This window comes from Lampetra fluviatilis, chromosome 65 (genome assembly GCF_964198595.1).
Source record: "Lampetra fluviatilis chromosome 65, kcLamFluv1.1, whole genome shotgun sequence".
NCBI classification, from domain to species: domain Eukaryota; kingdom Metazoa; phylum Chordata; class Hyperoartia; order Petromyzontiformes; family Petromyzontidae; genus Lampetra; species Lampetra fluviatilis.
In genome coordinates this window covers 6,200,611-6,224,895 of record NC_136339.1, presented here as the reverse complement: position 1 = coordinate 6,224,895, position 24,285 = coordinate 6,200,611, and the positions used below count along the sequence as shown (strand labels likewise).

Genomic DNA, 24,285 nt, shown 5'->3' with positions numbered 1-24,285 from the left:
CCCACCTAATTTTATCAATCAGCGGTTACATCGTCACGAGACGGAAACATTTTTTTCTCTCGCTCTCGAAAACTCTCACCAAACGGTACGACCCATTCGCGTTTGAAGAAGGACATGCTGAAGCGGATATTACAGAGCTACTCTCTAGAGGTTCCCCTTCCCTCCTTCAGGTGACGCACCGGTCCACGCCACACAGTAGCGGGCGGCGCCGTCTCGCTCAATCGACCGCGTGAAATGTTCATCGCAAGACGGCCGTGCCAATCTTTTTTTGGGGATTTTCGTAAGCCTGACATATGATATCAGCTCCAATTGACCGTCTCTCTGCGATCACCAGAGTAAAGCCTCACGAAAACAGTCTTGGGAAGGCATGAATATGGGGTATAAAAGCCAGAATGCAATCGGGAGTTGGGGGGGGGGATTTTTTATTTTAAATCAAAACCACAAGGGAGATTGTGTGCACCGACACATTCTCAAGCGACTTATCAAATAAAAAGCGAACCCTTTCATTTGGACTACACAAGTTGTCATTGTATTTTTTTTTACATGTGTAATGACCAAGGCCACAGACCGCTTGCCAAACACAAGCGTACAATGCGAACTGACAGCCGGGAAGTCAAGCAAGGCCTCCGATTGGCGCAGGAAAGTCTAAAGGGCGATTTGGTCAGGAGGCGAGATTTCAACGTAAAAGATGGGAAGCGAGGGTTGACAATCGTCGGAGGATGAGGATTGGCCGAAGGGAGTGGGGGGGGGTGAGCGAAGCTTACAGAAAGGGGGCTTTGGAGGATATTGCTGAGAGCCAAAGCCAGGGCCTTGAAAGAGTGCCGTGTCCGAATCAAGTACGAACGTTTACACCATTGGAACCTCATTTGGCAGTAAAACACATGATAATTGTTTTTTTACCCTTCTATCTATTGCCAGATAGAAGGGTAAAAAAACAATTATCATATTTTTTACTGGCAAATCAGGTTCCAACGGTGTAAATGCTTACCCCGAGCTCTCATACTCTGATGGTGCATTGTCTTTGAGTTGTGCGCCATTTGGCGTCATCTGGTCCAACACCATGTGAGACTAGGCTCTAAGGAAAGCTGTCTCGGGTGTGGACCAATCAACTTCAAGGACAATGCATATACAGTGATACCTCGGTTCACGAACGCTTCGGTTCACGAACAACTCGGTCCACGAACAGAAAAGTTCATAAAAAAATGCTCCGGTTCACGAACTCCGCTTCGGTTCACGCACAGGAGCCGCGCCCATTTTTATGCTAATTCCAGGCCGTCACGTGGTCGTGACTTCCTGTAGGAAGATCGTGGAGAGAAGCAGAGACACAGAAAGTACTGTGAGTACTGTGAAGACACTTTCAGTGACTTTTTGATTTTTGGTGTGCTTTTTAGCACATACAGTACTGTACTACTGTACTGTACAAATCATGTACTTACTGTATTGTACAGTTCACCCGTTTGAGTGCTTACTGTCTCCCACCCGCCTTCCTCCATGCCAGAAGTCATCTCAAGCAAGGTTAGTGTTCTCTCTTTATACATTACTATACTGTACAGTACTACAGTAATGTGTATTGTCATTTGTTTCATATTTTTGTGCTTCAAAAACCAAAAAAAAGGGTCAGAACGGATTAACCGGATTTACATTGAACCCTATGGGAAAATGTGCCTCGGTTCACGACCAATTCGGTTCACGACCAGAGTCAGTTCACGAATTAAGTTCGTGAACCGAGGTATCACTGTATTATCAGCGTTATGTTTTTTGTTTGCATTATGGCTGCAGGTATTGTGGTCTATGCAAACATGACTCCTTGTAAAAAGGTGTCAGTTTTGTTGCCAGATAAAAGGGTAAAAAAACAATTATCAAGTACGAACGTGTTATTGGCGTCACTACACATGGCAAAGAAAATCTGAGCAACTCTTCAGCGTTCCACATGAATCGCAGCCATTTGAAAATGAATTGCAGCCATTGAGAGAAAAATTTAAATGTTAAATTATGAATACTTGATTAATTGTTAGTAAGCGGTAATTAAATGTATTTTCTTTAAGGTAAAAGTATCCCTGAAAGTATATATATGTTTTAAAGTAAGTATTATCCATTTCATACGCATTTGCAATTGCAATTATCATATTGAGGCATGCCAGAACCATTTCACGGCAGAAGGGTTCCCACCCCCAAAAAAAAATTCAGAATCCAGAGATTTCACAGCATCACTAATTGCGACTGACATCAAATGGACTATGTATTTATGCTTATTTTGACGTATAGCATCTCTAACGATCGCCGAGGAACGAGATGAAGAGCTGAAGGGAGCAGCCAGGCGGCTGAGCTGCTTCTACGAACGATAGCCCAAGCTCTGCAGTTCCTCTGTATATTAAGGCATTTCCAGCCAATTGATGAGTGTTCATACGTGGGAGCTCGGAGAAAAGCCAACGCGTGCCAAGGAAGGCAACACTTTCCCACACAGAAGGGTCAGATGCAGAGGTTGCAACCGGGTACCCGATACCCGTACCCTACCCGATACCCGGCTACCCGTACCCAGCCGGGTACGGGTAGCCGTTTGCGACCCGGGTGCGGCCGGGTACGGGTAGGCCGTGAGTCACTGGTGAGTCACCGTTTGTCACTCATTTCGGGTAGGGTACGGATCGGGTACCCGTACCCGGCCCATTTGCGACCCTGGTGCGGCCGGGTACGGGTAAGGAATCAAAACCCGTTTGCGACCTCTGGTCAGATGATAAGAGTCCACAGTTTTCTGCACCATCTGGCCCTGGGAAGGCAGAGTTATGGCTTTTCATCGACGCGCACGGGAAGGGCGTTTCGCAACGTTTGTGCGTGCGATTCACCAACCCCTCGCACACACCTTCAGTGCTGGCTTACAACCCCACGTGCCAGAGCCACTAGCACTAAGCTGTGTCCTGAATTAATCGTGTTAAAAAGTTCCGTTATCTAATTGACGAGTACATATCGAATACAACGCTCTACTGCACCGTACGCAGAAGCGGAGACTGACGGTAGCTATACTGCATTAAAATCTTACATTGTTAAGCGACGCTAACAGCAATGCTGTGCAGGAGTTTACGATAACTGCACTGCTGCTGCTGCTACTACGCAAGCTTTCGCGACTATGTTCTACACAGCTCTCCGACGCGAGCCAATGAAGCTGCCAGCACGGGTAGAGAAACGTCCAAACGACATGCTGAACCACACGCGCTAACAAAGACACATCAATAGAGCACGCCGATTTAAATAATGATCCAGCGACATGCGAACACCACGCCGCCGTCTTTCTATGCGTAGCCCAAAGCAGGCTTTGCGTTTGCCCCGAGGATGGAACCGGCTCATGACGCAAGTGCACATCACGTGCGCCCGTTGCAATTTCCCATCGGCGCGCAAGCACCGATAGCAAAACTCGCATTGGCCGCCAGCAACGCCTAGGGCCCTAGGCGGTGTCAATTTTCGTTCGTGAAGTTGGTGAGGGAAATATTGGTCCATTGTTTTAGTTGATTGAACGATGACAATGAATGGGGGAAAAAAACCCCATCAAATGTGACGTAGACTTAGATACTTACAAGTGCCGGCATTAGAAACTGCAGTGCACTGAGGAAGACCTAAAGTTGTCACCACGTGATCATATTTGCACAGAGTTTTAACTATATGTAGCAGTTTAACACGGAGGCTTTCGTGACCAATATAATCCATGATACAGGTTTTATGGGTTCGGTCGCGTAAATAAAAGTGTCGTTAAACCCGCCATTACCCGACACAGCCAATTAGTAAGATTTGTCAAGTAAACAGAACTTGCCAATTCGTCACTAGTACAGCACACCGCTTGTGTGTTGGAGATCAAAGTCACAACATTTACAATCTGGGTACGATGTTTCACCAGTAACACAACTAGCATCATCAGGTGACAACCAAACTTGCGGAGAAATCAGATACCATATATATACTCAGCATTATTTTACTCAGTGGGGTCATCATCGTCATCGGTTGGAAATTTCTAGCGGCAAAATACTTTATAAACCACGTGAGGCCATCAGAGGACACTGCCCATTGAACGCACCCCGTAACCTCTGCCTTACAATAGCGCCTTACAATAGCGCCATATTTGGGGGGGGGGGGAGGTGGCGAGTGGGAATTTTAGGGCTCCCTTCACGCCAATTTTGAATACAAGCGCTTGAAAAAAAATTGTCCAGGCTCCGTTAGCCGACTAATGGAACGACTACAAAAATCCACAGGCTTAGCGACTTCACTAATATTCCACAGGCTGTCGTCAAACGAGATACGATATAAAAAAAAATAACGGCAAATACATTAATAACACGGCTGCCCAACAGCAAAGGTAATAACATCAGGCAACCCGTTTCAAAGACGCTTCTTCACAGCGCTGGACAGAGATTGACCGACTGCAGAGTCTGAGATAGCAATTTACGCTGTGGCATTCTGGACGAAAGTGTGAAATGTTGAGAACTCACCGACAAGACAAAGACATTCTAGAGTTGACACACCTACCTCTTAGGTTTTTTCGGTAAAGTCACGTAGGTAAAAAATAAAATTAATAAAAGTAATAATAGAAATAAAAGAAAAAATCACGACGTTTCGGAAGCAACAATAGTCTCCGTCATCAGGTGGGACCGTCACGGCTAGATTTACTGTATCAATGATGTATCAATGATACTGATTTACAGATTAACTGTATCAATGATGTATCAATGATACAGTGAATCTGTGATACAGTAAATCTAGCTGTGACGGTCCCACCTGATGACGGAGACTTGTGTTGCCTCCGAAACGTCGTGAGAATTATTTTATTATGTTTTATTTTTATTATTTTATTATATCCCTTCTACGTGAATTTACCGAAAGAACCAAGAAGATATTTTATTTCTATTATTACTTTTATTAATTTTTATTTTATTTTTTACCTACGTGACTCTACCAAAAAAACCTAAGAGTATGAATCCTTGCAGCCACGAAAGCTTCACATCTAGAATTGACACACCTGCCTGCACAGTTGCCATTAACAACGGTCTACTGCACAGTCTGCGAACATTTTCAGTTTGGACATTCATAGTAGCCAAAAGATTTCGAAACGCGCGATGCCGATTCTAAATGTGTTAGGGAAACACCGAAAGACCCGGAGAAAAATCGACGTGACCACAACTTACTGCGGCGGAGGCGTTCTAAGAAGCTGGCAGTGTATTATGATCATCATCGAATTGAATCTGCAAGCCGAGACCGAGACTTTAATAAAAAAGACACACCACCCACAGATTTGAACGAACACGGATCCCCTGTAGCGGCACAACATGGCTCGATGGGCAACCTTGACACAAGAGTAACAAAAAAACTATGAAATATGTTAAAGCGCGTTAAGTTTTTAGGCTATTGTAAAGTAATCAACGAAGAACGTATGAAAATTTGAAAAAAGTGGAGTTTTTTTCTTCTTCAAATTTTCTTGCCGTGGATTTCACACCTGATGATTGCTTGTGTTCCAGTCGAAACGTCGTGTGAATTTTTATTGTTTTATATTTATATTATTTCATTATTTCCCTTCTACGTGACTTTACCGAAAGAACCAAGAATATGAATCCCTGCAGTCACGAAAGCTTTAAATCAAAACGTATGAAGTAACAACTTGAATATTGTAATCACAAGCGAAAGGCAATTTTGTATCCTCATGACAACACAGTCCCCGGGTTGCGGAAGAACCGACGTACGGAAATCCGACCTTACCTAAAAGCTCGCCATGAAACACGTGAAAAAAATGTCAACATGCGGAAATGTTTTGCGTTAGTTGCGTACGTGAAAGTAGTGTGGCGCGGTGAGGTTGCGGATGAATACCGCGGAGAGGAGGCGTAAAAAGGCAGAGCTGTGGCTCCCTCTGCAGCCCTGCCTTTATAGAGCTTATGACCACTGTTGTTGAACCCGATGATTCAATTCCCATCTCTCCTTCTTCCTCATGTAGCAAGCAAGTCCTTCGTCATTCACAACTATTTCCGGCTACGGGATTTTATCTTGATTTTATCTTGTTTTTATCTTGATTTTATCTTGATTTTATCTTGTTTTTATCTTGATTTTATCATGATTTGGGGGGAAAATTGTTCAGTTTCGGACGTGCAGAAAACTTGGTGTTGCGAATAGTTCTCGGGAGCCTAACCCCCCCTCCGTAACCCGGGGACTGTCTGTATAAAACATGTAAAGATGACACAAATAAATTAGCTTTCTCATGATAAGAGCCGATTGAGCTTTGGACACGATCACAATTATGATTCGAGACCTCGGGGGGGGTCTCTTGACGGAGCGGCTGAAGCAAGACTAATTCTGAAAACCAGTCTCGCAAAATCTAAAGTATTAAAAGACCACAAGTGGCATGGAGGCTCACAGGTTTACCGGTAGGGCAGAGTTTGTTGGAAACAAGACATATACACACGTAGACCACGACATGCGTATTTGTCCATGGCCTGGTTGCGACAAACGAAGATTCAGCCAAAAGCAGCAACGACCCAGGTTTCAGCGGGGTGGTTTATGCAGTCTGGTGGCCACGCTGGGAAAAAATAAAACACAAGAGGAACACAGAGTTACACTCCATCATACATTTGACATTTCCTTGGTCACTCAGAAAAGCCGGAGTCTCACAAATCTTTTTCAGGAGGATCCCGACAGGTTTTCGCAACGGTTGGTGGTGGGGGTGACGATGGCCGTGTAAAGTCCAATCGCTACGCAATTTGACGGTAAATTTTACCAAACGCGGCACATTTGCACCGCCGCCACCACCACGCAATGGCCTCAACCTCCTCCTCTTGCGAACGACATCACGGGATCTTTAACGTCCGCCGTGAACCAAAGCAAGACAAGGTCAAGTTCAAGTATTAGGTATAGCCCTGTGAGCCATTCGGCTCTTGAATCGGGTGCAACCGCAACAAACAAAAAACAAAAACATGAACAAGAAAACATCTTAAAGTGAATATGTCACTAAGTGCAAACAGAAAATCCAAGAAAAGACTGCAAAATATTGCAGAAAAAGCACCGTACACCAACGCTGTGTGCAAAAATCCCAGTGGGATGCAAGTCAAACAACAACAACCACAAGACAACTTAGATTAAGGCCATCAGTCTTACTCCGTACTACAACAAACAAACATGGCTAAACCAATAAACTTTTCGAAATCACCAAAATAAAGCCATGAAAGCAATTAAACAGTGATCATAGGAACTGTGACGAAATTTTCACAATAAACAACATAAACAACATGTACTACCAAAACCCTGCAGCCATAGCTGGCTGCACGAGTCACTCCACAACAGCAGCAGGAGCATCAAGACGACGCACAGTAGATTTTTTTTGTTCCACTGCAATGCACCCGCGGTATTGATCGGCGCGGCCACTGGGTTAGAGGCACGAGCCTTTTGAAACGGGCGGCGAGGGCGCCACCGCCAACAGCAAACGTCGCCGCTATTATCTGCGCCACCACTTGATATTCGTTCAGCGCCTCTCACGCAGTACAACAAGGCGCGCTGTGGTAGTCCAGCCTAGGGGGGTAGCGTACAGCGGGTTCCGCGGATGAAAATCCGGTCACCATCTTCCCTCCAGAGCGTCACTCGTGTGGTCTCACTCCACACGATAAAGCGGCGTCCCGTGCATTGATAACACTGGTCAACACACTTTTTCTGCCCTAAGGCATTCCAACGGTCTTAAGGTAATTTTGGGGTGCTGATTCCAAATCTGGCATCCGTTTTTGTCTATCACATCAGGTTTTAAAGATATCAAATTTTACATTTTCAATAAAAACTGCAGAAGAAAAATATTAAATAACTGTGGATATCTACGTAAAATTATATTATAAACACACTATCCTAAAAATACAGCACCGTATTTTAACACTAAAGCAGTCACTGACTCGCAACAACTTGCAATCATAAGTGACAGTTAATTTGGGGTAAAATCAATGAAAATGGGGTATGCCGATAGCATAAAAATGAGATATGATAGAGAAAATCTGAGATCAGATTTGGAATTAGCACTCTGAAATAAGTCTAAAACAGCTGCAAAAGTCCAGGCCAGAAATTTTTTTTTTGTTGACCAGTGTAATCTTGTGACAGTGATTTGTTCTCAGTGCCCTTGAGACAATTTATTTACCGAAAAGTTTTTATTTTTGTTTCACCAGCTAAGGCCTCACTGAGCAATGTAGCTCTTTTTGAGAAACGAACGGACTATAAATTATCGCTCCACCAAAGTGACTTATCACGTGGAAATTCATAGCAGCCAAATACCCTAAAGGCACGTTCAGAAACCATCTTCTTGAATCATTGCCTCACTTGATGCAGCTAATCTGGCTGTGACGGTCCCACCTGATGACGGAGACTTGTGTTGCCTCTGAAACGTCGTGATTTTTTATTTTATTTTCATTCATTTTGATGTTTTACCTACGTGACTTTACCGAAAAAACCTAAGAAGATGATTCCTTGCAGTCACGAAAGCTTCAAATCACGTTCAGAAATGTGGAGGGAAAAACCGGAGGACCCGGAGAAAAATCCACACGACCACGGGGAGACATTCAAACTGTAAATATACAGCAGGCATCAGGGTAGGGATCGAGCCCGCACCCTCCTGCATACCAGGCGAGGGAACTAACATACCCGCACACCATGGAGCCCAACCACCGTCTTTCAGCTCCTGCAGAGGTGCCGCATGACCTATGCGGGGGCAAGCAGAGTACGGCCCTGGCATGGCTTGGATGTTGCAGTGGAAAAAAATAGTGATATTAGTGTCGTGGGAGAGGAGAGGGAGGTTAGAAAGAGTTTACTTACAAGAGGTTGATTATTGTCTTCCGCCCTTCTCCCACTGGCAGAGTTGGGAAACACAAAACGTGACGTTAATAACACTGGTCAACAAAAAAAAAACTTTTTTTCTGGCCTGGACTTTTGCAGCTGTTTTAGACTAATTTCAGATTTGCTCTATCACATCTCATTTTAATGCTATCGGCATACTCCATTTTCATTGATTTTACCCGAAATTAACTCTGTCACTTTTGATTGCAAGTTGTTGCGAGTCAGTGACTGCTTTAGTGTTAAAATACGGTGCTGTATTTTTAGGATAATGCGTTTATAATATCATTTTATGTAGATGTCCACATTTACTTAATATTTTTCTTCTGCAGTTTTTATTGAAAATGCAATATTTGATAGCTCAAAAACCTGATGTGATATACAAAAACTGATGCCAGATTTGGAATCAGCACCCCAAAATTACCTTGAAACCGTGTGTATTGACCAGTGAAATCAGTCAAGCCTGGTGTTTTGCTGCCGAGATTATAAGAATAAAACTGCTATTTACAGGAAATTTTATCCTTCTCTTGCGATTGCCCCCCCCCCCGCCAGCCCGTATATACGAAGGTAAAAAACTCATCCCTGCGATCGCTTGCTCGAGATAATTCGTGGCAAAGGCGCCTTACCCTGGTAAAATAAAAAAAAGTTTTAGTTTAGTCTTGGAAGTGGGGGGAAATATCCACGCTTTACCCCGCCACACGCAACCTGCCCATCAACGGAACTATTAAGTACGGTAATGCCTCGTTTATTGCGGTTAATGGGGACCGGAACCCCTCGCGATAGGTGAAAATCCACGAAGTAGGATTGGCCCCCCTAGGAATTTCGTGCTCTCATTCGTCGATCTCACGCCGGGAACCAATCACGTGCCTTGTCCGAGTGCCCGTGGGTATGTACAAAGCATCCTGGGAAACCGTTTCTCTCGCACATCACGATGAAACAACGCTGCTTTCCGCAATACGGCTGCCGATATGGCGGTATTTTTGAATTTTTATTTTTCGATGAATATTTTTGAAAAATCAGCGATGCACTGAGGCTGCGAAACTTGAACCGCGAAGTGGCGAGGGATTACTGTATTTCTATTTTACCAGGTAAGGAACACTGAGCTATGAGATTTTTTTTCAGAAGTAACCTAGCCAGAAATGATTGCCCAATGAAGTGGCTCATCACATGGCAATGCATTGGAGCAAAATGCTCTTAACGCATGTTTCTAAATCTGGAGGTAATAAAATATTTCAAAATACTTAAAAAAAAAAACACGATTTAATGAAATGTACTGTCCGAGCTGCCCCTCCCCCTGCATCGTCAGGGTCGGGATCGAACCCACGACCCTCCTGCATACCAATGCAAGGTAGTTAACATCGCCTAGCCACCTTGATGATGATGAGAAACACGCAAACTCTAAATATGCAGCAGCAGGCATCGTCAGGATCGGGATCGAACCCACAACCTCCTGCAGACCAGGCGAGGTAGTTAACATCTCCCAGCCACCACGGCGCGCCCTAATCCGTCCGTGCCAGCGCACACGACACAAGACGTGCACTGAAAGTTCTCTACTTACTTTTTTCCTTTCTGTATCCAAAGGTAGGCAAACACTACTGCGGCGATTGCCGCAAATACAAAAAGAACCCCCAAAATGATGCTGCTCCAATTTGGTGTCGGCGGCGGCGGCGGCGGCGGCGGCGGTTGAGGAGCTGTGAGAAAAGGCGGAGGAATATTGAGCTTGACAACAATTTCCGCCGTGATTCTCTTACTATGTTGTCCCAAAATATAAGTGTATCAAATGCTAAGGTTGAGTACAGAAGAACTCCTCTCAGCGACGGTAATTGGTTCGACGAAACCGGTCGTAGATTTGGTCGCCAAGCGAGGAGAGGAAATAAAGGAAATAAACGTTAAAGGTTTAATTAGTTCCGATAGTATTGAAAGTTAAACATTCTCACCCAAAAAAGGTACTTTATAATATGTAAACAATGGATGTTAATAGGTAAAGATACTAACAACACCATAAACATATCATATTAAAATAAACACAGTTAATCAATGCATTAATTAATATCTACTGTACCTACAACAGCCCGTCGTTAACAGGGGAATGGTCAGTAACAAAACACATTGGGTTCTATGGAGGCACTACACTACTATACACTACACTACTATACACTACACTATACACTATAACACCACTATACACTACACATTGGGCTCTATGGAGGCACTACACTACTATACACTACACTATAACACTACACTACTATACACTACACGAGACACTACTATACACTACACTATACACTATAACACCACTATACACTACACATTGGGCTCTATGGAGGCACTACACTACTATACACTACACTACTATACACTACACTATACACTACTAAACACTACTATACACTGCACTACTATACACTACAATATACACTACTATACACTACACTATAAACTACTAAACACTACTATACACTGCACTACTATACACTACAATATACACTACTATACACTACACTATAACACTACTATACACTACACATTGGGCTCTATGGAGGCACTACACTACTATACACTACACTACTATACACTACACTATAACACTACTATACACTACACATTGGTCTCTATGGAGGCCCATCGTTAAGCGATTAGTCGTTAAAGAGCGGTTCTACTGTACGTGTTGTAATCCGGAGAATATGTCGCAGGTCTTCCAGAAGATGCGTTGTTTTTTAAATCCCGCTGTTGAGGGTTCACCTTCAAGAAGACGCCTCCAACCAACCCATTATAAAACACATTCCTGCTGCGGAGGGAGCTAGCTGGTAGGAACGTTGGGTTGCTCGGTCAATGGCCAGGGTCAACGGCGGCGTGGTGTATTCTGCAAATATGCCCGACTGTGAGGGCGGGCACAAGCCGGCGTGAGTAGGTTAAACGTTGAGTTTTATAAGGGCACCACGGGGTGACCAGCCACTCCCCACCCAGCCCCACCCCCCACCCAGCCCCTCTCCACCCTTCCCACCCAGCCCCTCTCCACCCTCCCCACCCAGCCCCTCTCCACCCTCCCCAACCAGCCCCTCTCCACCCTCCCCACCCAGCCCCTCCCTATCCTCCCCACCCAGCCCCTCCCTATCCTCCCCACCCAGCCCCACTCACCATTGACCTTGAGAGTGAAATGCATTTCTCTGGCTGCGGGCGGGAAGGTAGTCACCGAACACTTGTAATCGCCCTCGTCCGCTGGGGTGACGTTGCTGATTACAATTTCAGAAGCCTCGTCGTGCAGAACGCCCATGGTCACACGACCCAAGTAGTCATCCTGGGCAAAACAAGGGGCGACGGGGGGGTGGGGTATTGAGAGGTGGCCGGGAGACTCAGGAAGGTCCAAATACGCTGGGGCCGGCACCGTTGAGTGAATGATTGTGGAATGGTTGAAAAGGGAATAATATAAAATTTCGTTTTTTTCTTTCAGGAGATGTAATGTGAGGTTATATCCGGGTCGTTGACGGATTAGAACTCGTCACGATGATTGGCTCTGCCGGTCCTGGTCCATAGCCAATGGGGGGAAGCCTAGGGGCGTGGCCCTGACGTAATGGGAAGGTGACAGCTGTAAGTAGGGGATTGGTTCTGCTGGCTTTAGCCACAGCCAATGGGGAGATGAGTCAGGGGCGTGGTCCCGGGAGCCTACGATAGAGTCTGGAATATTCCATAGAGGCTAACCGGGATTGGTGGAAACGTACCACGTGACCCGGATATTAAATAGGGGTGGAGACGAACGACACGTGGTCAGAACGGGAATGAACGGAGGAGGCCACGCGAGAGCGGGGCTCCAAGTTGCCACGTGGCTGCGCGTCTCTCTCTCTCTCTATCCCTCTCACGCTGTCGGTCAGCAGCGTGAAGGAAAGCTGTAATGAAAAGTGAATAAAAGACCGGATTCCAGAAGTCGCCTCAACGACCTTTATTACAGATGTGCAATCTTGTAAATCTGTAACAGTGGTGGTTACAGATTTACAAGAGGGGTAGAGTAGCTGGAATGTTATTTAAACTTCTGATGAGCTGAGATCTCGGGGACAAACCCGGGAGGTTGCAGCTGGCACCGGCCCAGTAACGAATAACTGCACAATAAATCGATACTCGGGTATACATTTGCTTGAGCAAATAATTTGATCAAATTCCATCTCTGAGAATGATTGGCCCACACCCGAGACAGCTTTCCTTAGAGCCTAGTCTCACATGGGTTGGACCAGATGACGCCAAAAGGCGCACAACTCAAAGACAATGCACCATCAGAGTATGAGAGCTCGGGGTAAGCATTTACACCATTGGTACCTCATTTGCCAGTAACAAATATGATAATTGTTTTTTTTACCCCGAGCTCTCATACTCTGATGGTGCATTGTCTTTGAGTTGTGCGCCTTGTGGCGTCATCTGGTCCATCCCATGTGAGACGAGGCTCTAAGGAAAGCTGTCTCGGGTGTGGACCAATCAACTTCAAGGACAGTGCATACATTATCAGAGTTATGTTTTTTGTTTGCATTGTGGCTGCAGGTATTGTGGTCTATGCAAACATGACTCCTCGTAAAAAAAGGTGTTAGTTTTGTTGCCAGATAAAAAGGGTAAAAAAACAATTATCATTTTAAATCTTATCGTGACCAATTACATCGCGGCAATAACTTGGAACAGTCACTACTTACCGGGATGTATATCATGTTGTTCGGGTTGAGAATCGCCACTGTATTGTCTTTAGTCTTTGTCCACTCCATCTGCGTGAAAGTAACGTTTGCCGCTGCTGCAAAGAGCATGCCACAGACAACCACGGCAAGTTATGGACTTGTCGCTCACAAGCAGATATCAATATCTGCCGCATGTTTTCTATGGATCACTGTGAGAGTATATGGGTCACTGTGCATGAGTGACTCATGCAGCCAGCTATGGCTGCAGGGTTTTGGTAGTACATGTTGTTTATGTCATTTATTGTGAAAACTCCGTCACAGTCCCTATGATCACTGTTACATTGCTTTCATGGCTTTATTTTGGCGATTTCGAAAAGTGTATTCGTTTTGCCATGTTTGTTTGTTGTAGTACGGAGTAAGACTGATGGCCTTAATCTAAGTTGTCTTGTGGTTGTTGTTGTTGTTTGACTTGCATCCCACTGGGATTTTTGCACACAGCGTTGGTGTACGGTGTTTTTTCTGCAATATTTTGCTGTCTTTTCTTGGATTTTCTGTTTGCACTTAGTCACATAGTCACTTTAAGATGTTTTCTTGTTCATGTTTTTGTTTGTTGCGGTTGCACCCGATTCAAGAGCCGAATGGCTCACAGGGCTACACCTAATACATTAACTTGGACTTGTGTGTGAACCCATGGGTCTCTGTGCGAGTCCAAGGGTCAATTGTGCGAGTCTATGAGCCTCCAACCCATGGGTCACTTTGCGAGCTCGTGGATTTCCTGGCGAGACTCTGGGTCCCCGTGTGAGGCTATGGATCTCTACTGCGAGTCCATAGTTGTCCAAGTTGATGGATAACTTTGCAAGTCTGAGTGTGTACATTATGGGTGTCTGTGAGTCGACGGGTCACAAACGTTAATAAAGTTACATGAATCTGGGCTCGCACACAATCATTAAAATGTGCCAAATTCCAATTTTTTTTTTAATTGGTAAACGAATAATACTTGTGGTCCAGAATGTGACAGAAAACTTAGCAAAGATTCTCCTGAAACAGTATTGTGAGACCCGGTGAGGCTTTTCCATGTAAACAAATGTATTAATAATACTGGATTACAAGACACACTTCCAACTTTTGATTTAAACGCACACAAATGAAAACATATTATCGGGAGAAAATCGAGCGATTACGCACACGTACCAACATAGCTGCACACCATCTTTGCGGAATCTCCACTGGTGACGTTGATCATTGTCTTCGCATTGGCTGTTGAAAAACAGAAAATGTAATCGGTTTTATAAAGAGGCGTTGAATTCAAACCCTACCACCAATCCCACTGTCACCACTCGCACTAGAAGAGGTCTCCCCGGGGAATTCCGCGAATGCCCTTGGCACCTCATCATTGCTGGCCTGCTTCTGCTACATCACCACCACCAACTCCAGCTTTGGTCTTCTCATTTGTCTCGGTTGACCCCTCCTTCAAGGAAAGCTCTTACAGTCTCACCACCACCACCACTTGGCATGATTACACTGGTCAACAAAAAAACTAATTTTTTTCTGGCCTGGACTTTTGCAGCTGTTTTAGACTAATTTCATGGTGCTAATTCCAAATCTGATCTCAGATTTGCTCTATCACATCTCATTTTTATGCTATCAGCATACCCCATTTTCATTGATTTTACCCGAAATAACTCTGTCACTTATGATTGCAAGTTGTTGCGAGTCAGTGACTGTTTTAGTGTTAAAATATGGTGCTGTATTCTTAAGATAGTGTGTTTATAATATCATTTTATGTAGATATCCACATTTAATTAATATTTTTCTTCTGCAGTTTTTATTGAAAATGCAATATTTGATGCCAGATTTGGAATCAGCACCCCAAAATTACCTTAAAACCGTTCGAATACCTTATGCCAGAAAAAGTGTGTTGACCAGTGTCATTTTTGTATTGTTGGTTGTTGTTACTTTCTGACCCGTCCCTTCGGGACATCTGTGATAAAGAGCTTCATTAGCTCATCGGATGTCTCCAGAACAAATACAGATTCCGATTCTTAACCAGCTGATGGCGACACCAAGAGCAGATTTTAAACACAGAATCTCCGCAGTGCTGCCATGATGAACCCTTTTGAGAGACAAGAGACACGCACTGCGTGGTGTTCCTGCATAGCCAATACAAACCTCCAGGGTCCATTCAAACATGCCTCCACACAACACATTTGACAAGGATTAAAGCCACTTTTTCAGTCTGTAATAAAAAAAAGGGAAATCTCTACGAGCCAGACATCCGGTCACTGGTCTACGCCCCCCCACCCCCCCGATGTATGCCAGAAGAATTAGTCCATCACACATTTACAGGAAGCTCCTGCCAAGGCAACCATTGTCAACTCGGCGCTATCTTCACGGGAAAAAGAAGTCGCAGATGCCGAGCAGGACGGTTTGGAAACAATTCTCTCGGCCCTCCCAAGGGTGCCACGGCACACCAACGTGCCGACATGGCATATCGAACTCCTAGTGAAATGGCCAATTTGAGTTTTACAGAAGTCAGATCGCAACGTGAGTAAAATGGTAATCTTCTTGGTTCTTTCGGTAAAGTCACGTAGAAGGGAAATAATAAAATAATAAAAATAAAACATAATAAAATAATTCTCACGACGTTTCGGCCACAACGCAAGCAGCCGTCCTCAGGTGAAGAACAGGTCTGTCGGAAAGACAGCGTCTGAATGAAACACCACCAGGCTTGGCAGCGTATATTTAAGCTGGGTTGGAGGGGGAAGAGCGCCTTGACAAAATAATTTGCATATCAAGAGGAATTTTGCATATTTATGGGAAATGCAGATATGGGATTAGTCACTACTTGTGGAATGCGTAGGAGGTGGGCGGGGGGTTTCAAAGTCATATTATGCCCGTGCATTATGCAGGATTAGCAGCATCAAAGGGAGAGAGTAGGGTTAGCATGCGTTGTGGCAGAAACGTCGTGAGAATTATTTATTATGTTTTATTTTTATTATTTTATTATTTCCCTTCTACGTGACTTTACCGAAAGAACCAAGAAGATGAATCCCTGCAGTCACAAACGCTTTAAATCGAATTAAAATGGTAATGTTGTGTCGTGCACCCTCCTCTACCCATTGGCAATGAAAATAAGGTAGTCACGCGAACAAAGCGCACACATTTTGAATGCTTCGGCACACCCAGTTGGTTGGAGAGTAACCCGCACAGAATTAACAAGTAGGTGTCCACGTTTTATTGGGAGTTGCAACCAGCATCATCCAACCTGCATCATCAGGCGATGGCCAGAACAGTGAAAGATCACCCATCATCCTGGGGCCTTAAATAAGTGACGTAATTCGAGCAACTCCATCACCATAAAGTAACATTTCTTATCATTACCATCAGCACCTTTCGCCAAGAGGCTTGACAATACTTTCCGACCATGGTACAAAATGTAAAAATAAGGGAAGGATGGGTGGGGTAGTATGGCCGTTAGTAACCGTGTTTGTAAAAGGAATGAGATGTGGCAGCAGGGGAAGGATGCGATGGTGCCAGGGGGATTGAAGGAGGAATGGGTTGAGTGTGATAGTGGATGAGGCTGGTAGAAGGGGGTAGCGTATCAACACATCTGGATCAAAACAAATGACTTTCGTGGCCACCGGACGAGGTAACATGAAAACACAACACGTATGCCGTTAACACATCTCTCGTTCATAAGCGAACGAGAGATGGCCAGTTGCTGGCATGCAACCCAAACCGTGGGCTATATAATAAACCAATGCAGCCCGCGCTAATGCAATGGAGGAAAAATAAAACTGCACGGACTCTCTCCTCCTGTGGCTCGCAGAGCTCGACAAAGGCATTTATAGCTCCTGAACATTTTACAACGCAGAAGAAGACCGAAAAATATTCATCAACACCACCCACGGCCGATAGACTCCGTGTCTGACAACGGACATTGCGAACCTCCTGATCAAGAGAACGGGCCAGACAGAAATCCTGCTGCTTGAACACAACACTTCAGCAGTTGGTGGCCTTTAGTGCGGCCCCTGACATGTAGCCCTCGCCCCCGACAATACACAAATGTGATCACACCCCTTGTAGGCGGTGTTATTGAACTATTTTTACTTTACCAGGTGAGGCCCTTTTTGAGAAGCGACCTGGCCACAAATGGTAACTCAACGAATTTGCTTATCATGTGGAAAATTATAACAGCCAAATAATGGAATGTTTATAAATGAGGGAAAACCCGGAGGACCCGGAGAAAAATCCACAATCCCACGGGGAGAACATGCACCTTCCAAATACACAGCAGGCGTCAGGGTCGGGATTGAGCACACGACCTCTTGCATACTAGGCGAGGTAGTTAACATCTCTTAGCCACCGTGTGTTAAAAGATTATGGCTATAAGAATAAACACTGCTCTAGGCCATCATGAACCCTTCCAATGAACCGCCCAGCTGGAAGTTGCCTTAATTTTACCATTCAATTTTCACCACCATCCCCAATTCTGAAAGGGAACTTTTGCAGTTATTTTTATACGCTAATTTTTATCTTACAACCGCAAGAATTGAGGAAGAAAGACTGCTAGGGTACGCTCACGTCAGAAAGAATGCCACCAAAAAGCAATAGAAATGGCATCGCAAGCAAAAGTTAATGGAGAAAGAGGTCGAAAAATACATTGACGCGTCTACAGTACACGTATGGCAGTGGGCGAGTGTGTGCAGCTGTGGCATTGTGAATAGCACGCTGCGCTACGAACCCCGAGTCCAATTCCCGCTCACGGCCAACATTAATCATGAATATCTGAGGTTCTGGGCTCCCCCTAGGTCGCCTCAGCCTTAACCGAGTAGCCTTGCGCAGTGTTAATACACTAGCATTGGGGTGGCAAAGTTGGCCGTGTGTGGCGCTGTTCAAATCACCTGCTCATGCACCATGCCGGCCTTCACTAGCTGCTCACTAAGAGCACATGCCCCTTAACATGATGTTAAAAGCTATACGGAGGGGGGGTGTGGTGGAGGCACAATGACAGTGGAAAGATTTGGAAATATCAACAAAATACGGTATACGGAGGAGCACAACAAACTCCAAGGACAGGAGGTTATTCTTTGGGTGTGTCCCTTCCTTTGGCTGACCACTGGAAATGGTTATGACCACTGGACATGGTCTCTTTAAGCCATGGCAGGTCCTGCCCAAGCTCGCTTATTTCTTCTCTCACTTGATACAGCTATCGTGCTGTGACGTTCCACCTGAAGACGGAAGCTTGTGTTGCCTCCGAAACGTCGTGATTTTTATTTTATTTTTATTTTACTTTTATTAATTTAAATTTTTTACCTACGTGACTTTACCGAAAAAAACCTAAGAATATTTAAGATTGCATTCAATCAGACCTGCTATTGTTTATTTTGGTGCTGCTGTAAATATCCATGTGGTGATGAGGCCACTTCGTTAAGCTATCGTTTGTGGCCAAGACGCTTCTGAAAAATAAGCTAATATCTCAGTGGGGCTTTACCTGCTAAGATAAAAAAAGGTTTAATTTTATATATAAAGTGATTTGTTTACCTTTCCTATAGTGTACTTTGCACTCATTGTGTGTTTGTATTGCTTGCTGTAACATTCTGACCTGCGCCTACAGCCCACCTGTGAAAAAGAGCTTTTTAGCTCGCCTTTGAATATCTTTGTCGCAAGATTTGTCGAACAAATGAACAAGTCCAGAGCTGAAGAGATGGTTGCCGCCCAATGACCAGATTCTGAGGACAGCGACTCGTACATTTTACACGGAAGCCTTCACGACAAATATTTTGATACGCGAGTTTATTTTGGGGTTAGATCGTAAAATGTGATGTTTTTTGTTAAAACTACGGTATCACCCTCAACCAATCCGACCAGAGCCAATCGAATCCATTCGTGCGGTAAATGACGCAATGCCCGTTGAGTTTGTTATCAGGGAAGTTGGAAAAGCAGGCCAACATTTTTAAATTACGCTTCTACAGGTTTCGCTGGAGATTACAAGCAGCATCATTGTGTGCTTATCACACGAAAAAAAAACCCTCGGCTCTCACGCTAAGACACCATCCTTATGGTTTGGCTTGCTGGTGCGGCTTTACAGTCTCTCTCATTACATTGACGTGGCCTATAAATACTTAAATAACGACCGTAGCCCCCCAGAGTCATTGCTTAACAAGCTCTTGCGAAATCCGCAATCGTCGTCTGTGGCGGTTGCTTTTTTAAAAACGTGGAAATTCACGCATATATCATTCCTACCCCCCCCCCCAACGTGTAGCAGAGGTCGCAACTGGGTACCCGATACCCGTACCCTACCCAATGCCCGGCTACCCGTACCCGGCCGGGTACGAGTAGTACGTGAGTCACTGGTGAGTAACCGTTTGTCACTCATTTCCCAACGTCTTGTCTCTTCTCACAATTCAAGTTCCTAGAATCAACCCACCCGCGCCTGCAACATGGCTTCATCCCAGAGGTCGCAATCGGGTACCCGATACCCGTACGGGTACGGCCGGGTACAGGTACCCGTTTGCGACCCTGGTGCGGCCGGGTACGGGTACGGGTAAGGAATCAAAACCCGTTTGCGACCTCGTGTAGTGCGCCAGTAACCCATCGGCAGGGTGATCAACACACCGTGGGTCGTGGAGTTGTGGTGGGAACGCTACGCTACGAACCCGGCGACCCTAGTTCGATTCTCCGCTCACGGCCAACAGCAGTGACGACTATCTGAACGGGTCCTGGGCCTCCCCTAGGTCGACTCGGCCTCAAATGAGTACCTAGTGTGGTGTGTAGTAAACATCGCCACTGGGGAGACAAAGGCGGTCGGGCGTGGTGCTGGCCACCCGCCCCCTCGTGTGCCATTCCGGCCTTCATAGGTTCTCCTCGCTAACAGCACTTGCCCCGCCAGCCTGTTAAAGGCTACACGGGGGATCTTTGTCTTTGTTTAACACCAACAACAGGTCAACTGCCAGAGGACTTTGCGGTTACAGGAAACAAAGTTAGACGATAAACGTGAACTGGATTCAAGCGCTTTGTGTGTGTGGCCTGTGCGAATCTCGCTTGTGTTGCGATCGAAATGTTGTGTAATATTTTAATATTTTGTTTTATTTTTCTACCTAACGTGACTTTACCGAAAGAACCAAAGAGTATGGATTCCTGCAGTCACGAAAGCTTCAAATCAAGATCGAATCACAAGTGTTCAATTTGGAAGCTACGCAGTGGCTAAGAGATGTTAACTACCTCACCAGGTATACAGGAAATCGTGGCTTCGATCCTGACCAGACGCCTGCTATATATTTGAATTAATGCGTAGTAGGGTTTTCGCGACCAATATTATCCAAAAACTAGAGGTTTTTTTGGGGTTAGATCGCGTAAATATATAAATGTGTCGTCATAAATGACGTCATGCGATTTCGGACGATTTTTGATCCCCCCCCTCGTCACAAAAAGTCAGACCTCCCCCTCAAATATGACGTCACAAAGCTCTGCCCCCCCCCCCCCCCCAAATAAAAGATGCTTCAAATCGCTTTAAACTATTGTCATTTTAGTGCGTATTTAATATGGCGCTGCACTTTGATGTTGTAGGAGAAACATTTATTAAAAGGTCTATTTAATTAATATGTATTTAAAGTTGCGCATTTTGATGTGACGTCACATTTCTCAAACCCCCCCCCCCGTTGTCACAAATGTCTGCCCCCCCCCCTAAGTGCGTGACGTCATTTATGGACGGCCCCTTACTTTGTAAAATGTGTTATTCCTTTGTTACCAGTGTCAGAATAAGAATAATGTCCAGGTAAATCCTAAATCCTTTGCTGGATGGAAGCCTTTCAACCCCCCCCCCCCTCTGACACTGTAGAGGCAATTCGTGTGGCTGACTTGACCATAATTCTAGATTTTAATCTTTCGTGACTGCAAGGATTCATACTCTTTGAGGTTTTTTTCGGTAAAGTTACGTAGGTAAAAATAAAGATAAATAATCAAAATAATAGAAATAATAATAGAAATAAAATAATAAATCACGACGTTTCGGAGGCAACACAAGTCTCCGTTATTAATTCTAGATTTGAAGCTTCCGTGACTGCAAGGATTCAAACTCTTTGGGTTTTTTGTCGGTAAAGTCACGTAGGTAAAACAATAAAATAAATGAAAACAACTAAATTTAATCACGTTTCGGAGCCTCCTTCATCAGGTATAAAAAGTTATTTTTGTGACTTTTTACACCTGATGAGGGAGGCTTTGTTATGCCTCCGAAACGTCGTGATTTAATTGAGTTGTTTTCATTTATTTTATTTATTGTTTTAACTGCGTGACTTTATTGACCATACTTCAACCACGCTGGTCAAATGTGGGGTTGGGTTATTTGAGGACTGCCAACATTGCCATCGAGGGAAAAAACCCATCATAAATCAACGCTTAATGTAGGCGTTACACTCGTCGTAAAGGCGACAAATATGTTATACTAAAATACGTGATAGTTACAGCAATAAATACACAAATCTAGACTTTAAAAACATCTATTGTCGGTTTTAACTTCCTGTTCGGGGGTTTTCCATATTTTTATTCACGTACGCCGCGTCCGATTTTCGTTCATCCCATCTCATTCCACGCGGAACCCCTTCCTATTTTGTGTAAATTATAGTTACAGCCATAAATACACAAATATTAACTTTTAAAAATCTACTTTCGGTTTTAACTTCCTGTTCGGGGGTTTTCCATTTTTTCATTCACGTACGCCGCGTCCGATTTTCGTTCATCCCATCTCATTTCACGCGGAACCCCTTCCTATTTTGTGTAAATTAATGTCATATTTTTATCACAACGCGTTAAAACTTCATCATCGTCTACGGCTCACGGACGACGCCCAAAACACGCAGGCGAGCGCGCCGTCTCATACAGCACGCAATTCCTTCGCTTTAATAGCAAACAAACGACACCGCCCGTAACGACGACGACGCGAACACGTCACCTTTCGTGAGGACGACGATCGCCGCCACCACGGCGATGAATCTGACCGACATTGTCGCCTTCTTTGCCGCTTTTTGTTCAAGAGGCGAAACGCGCGCGGGACCCTCGGAGCTTGCGGCCTTGCATCTGAGAAGCCTCACTAGGCGCTTGGCCGCTTCATTGAGCCGCCCACCGATTCGTGATGACGCTCCAACAAAAAAGTTGTCGGATCGTTCGCACACCCACACCGCCATTGACCCCTCCCCCCCCCCCTTTCAAGCCAAACCACGTCGAATCAGCAACGGGTGGAGCAATAATAATGATAATACTGGTAAGAACCTTCGATTTAAAGCTTTCGTGACTGCAGGGATTCATCTTCTTCGTTCTTTCGATTAAGTAACGTAGAAGGGAAATAATAAAATAATAAAAATATTAAATAAATCTCACGACGTTTCGGCCTCAGGTGAAAAACAGGTCTGTCGGAAAGACAGCGTCTGAAATAAAGATATTCAGGCTCGCTCGTCTCGTCATGACACTGCAATGAAAAAGCACCAGGTGAGGCAGCTGTCACATCTGCCTCACTGAGGGGGACGTGTCTAACACGCCCCCCTCAGTGAGGACACGCCCCCCTTAGTGTGTGAATCTGGCTCTGGCACTCGCCAGTGCCTCCCCAGCCATTGAACTCAAGTTTCAAGTTTAATTTATTAGGTTTTGCCCTGTGAGCCATTCGGCTCTTGAATCTGGTGCAACCGCAACAAACAAAAAAACAAAAACATGAACAAGAAAACATCTTAAAGTGACTATGTGCAAACAGAAAATCCAAGAAAAGACAGCAAAATATTGCAGAAAAAGCACCGTACACCAACACTGTGTGCAAAAATCCCAACTTACCGCACGTCACTGGACCAATGACACTTTCGCGGACCGTGCGATTGCATCGGGTTCACCAACCACCAGAGCAGAAGCCGTTGTATGCGGCACGGGCGGAGGGAGGTGCACTGCTCCACGTTGTGTTGTGTTTTGTAATGCTCATGGGTTCATCGCTGTGTTGGGTTATACACAAAGCAAGTCAGAAAAGCGCACACAAATCCACAGACACAACAATTGATCGGTCATCGCACGCCTTTATCGAGAATACGCTGTGGCCAGCTTCGAAATGTGAAGAGCAGGTATGGCTATGTTTTTGTGGAAGGGCGAGGGAGGTGAGGAAGTCAGACACATACTCTTAGTTCTTTCGGTAAAGTCACGTAGGTAAAAAATGTAATAAAAATTAATGAAAATAAAATAAAGACTTGTATTTAAGAGCTTGCATCTTGAATCCCTGCCTCACTTGATGCAGCACATCTGGCTGTGACGGTCCCACCTGATGACGGAGACTTGTGTTGCCTCCGAAACGTCGTGATTTTTATTTTATTTTATTAATTTTAATTTCATTTTTTACCTACATGGTGACTTTACCGAAAGAACTAAGAGCATGAATCCTTGCAGTCACGAAAGCTTCAAATCTAGAAGTGTTGAAGAGTAAAACCCACTACAACGTGAACAATTGGAGTACGACGTTTCGCAGGTAATTACAACAACCAGCATCATCAGCCGGAGTTGCAGAGAAATCATCCTGCTGATACAGTATCCGTCCCCCCCCGCCCACTTAAATATGTCAGGCACAAAGTGCACCTAGCCTGGCACGGGCGTTGTGGTGAATGTTGTTGTTAACAACATGGGGCATTTCTTGCCAGTGTCAAAGTATAAGAATAGGTTTTACCCTTTCTTGGCAATAAAACACATTCCTGTGGAGGGAGCTGGTAGGAACGTTGGGTTGCTAGGTCAATGGGCAGGGTCAACGGCGGCGTGGTGTATTCCGCAAATATGCCCGACT

The 24,285-nt window shown here is 44.8% G+C and overlaps 1 protein-coding gene across 1 annotated transcript; it reads right to left on the bottom strand.

Annotated features, from left to right (window-relative positions):
- Nucleotides 1–527: 527 nt before the first annotated feature.
- LOC144952071 (nectin-3-like protein) lies at nucleotides 528–22,592 on the bottom strand. Its single transcript, XM_078882471.1, has 7 exons — nucleotides 22,432–22,592; nucleotides 14,673–14,738; nucleotides 13,503–13,597; nucleotides 11,968–12,127; nucleotides 10,385–10,517; nucleotides 8,809–8,842; nucleotides 528–6,544 (listed from the first exon to the last, which is right to left on the bottom strand). The coding sequence occupies exons 1-7, from the start codon at nucleotides 22,481–22,483 to the stop codon at nucleotides 6,524–6,526; spliced, it is 561 nt and encodes a 186-aa protein (XP_078738597.1). The 5' UTR covers nucleotides 22,484–22,592; the 3' UTR covers nucleotides 528–6,523.
- Nucleotides 22,593–24,285: the final 1,693 nt, after the last annotated feature.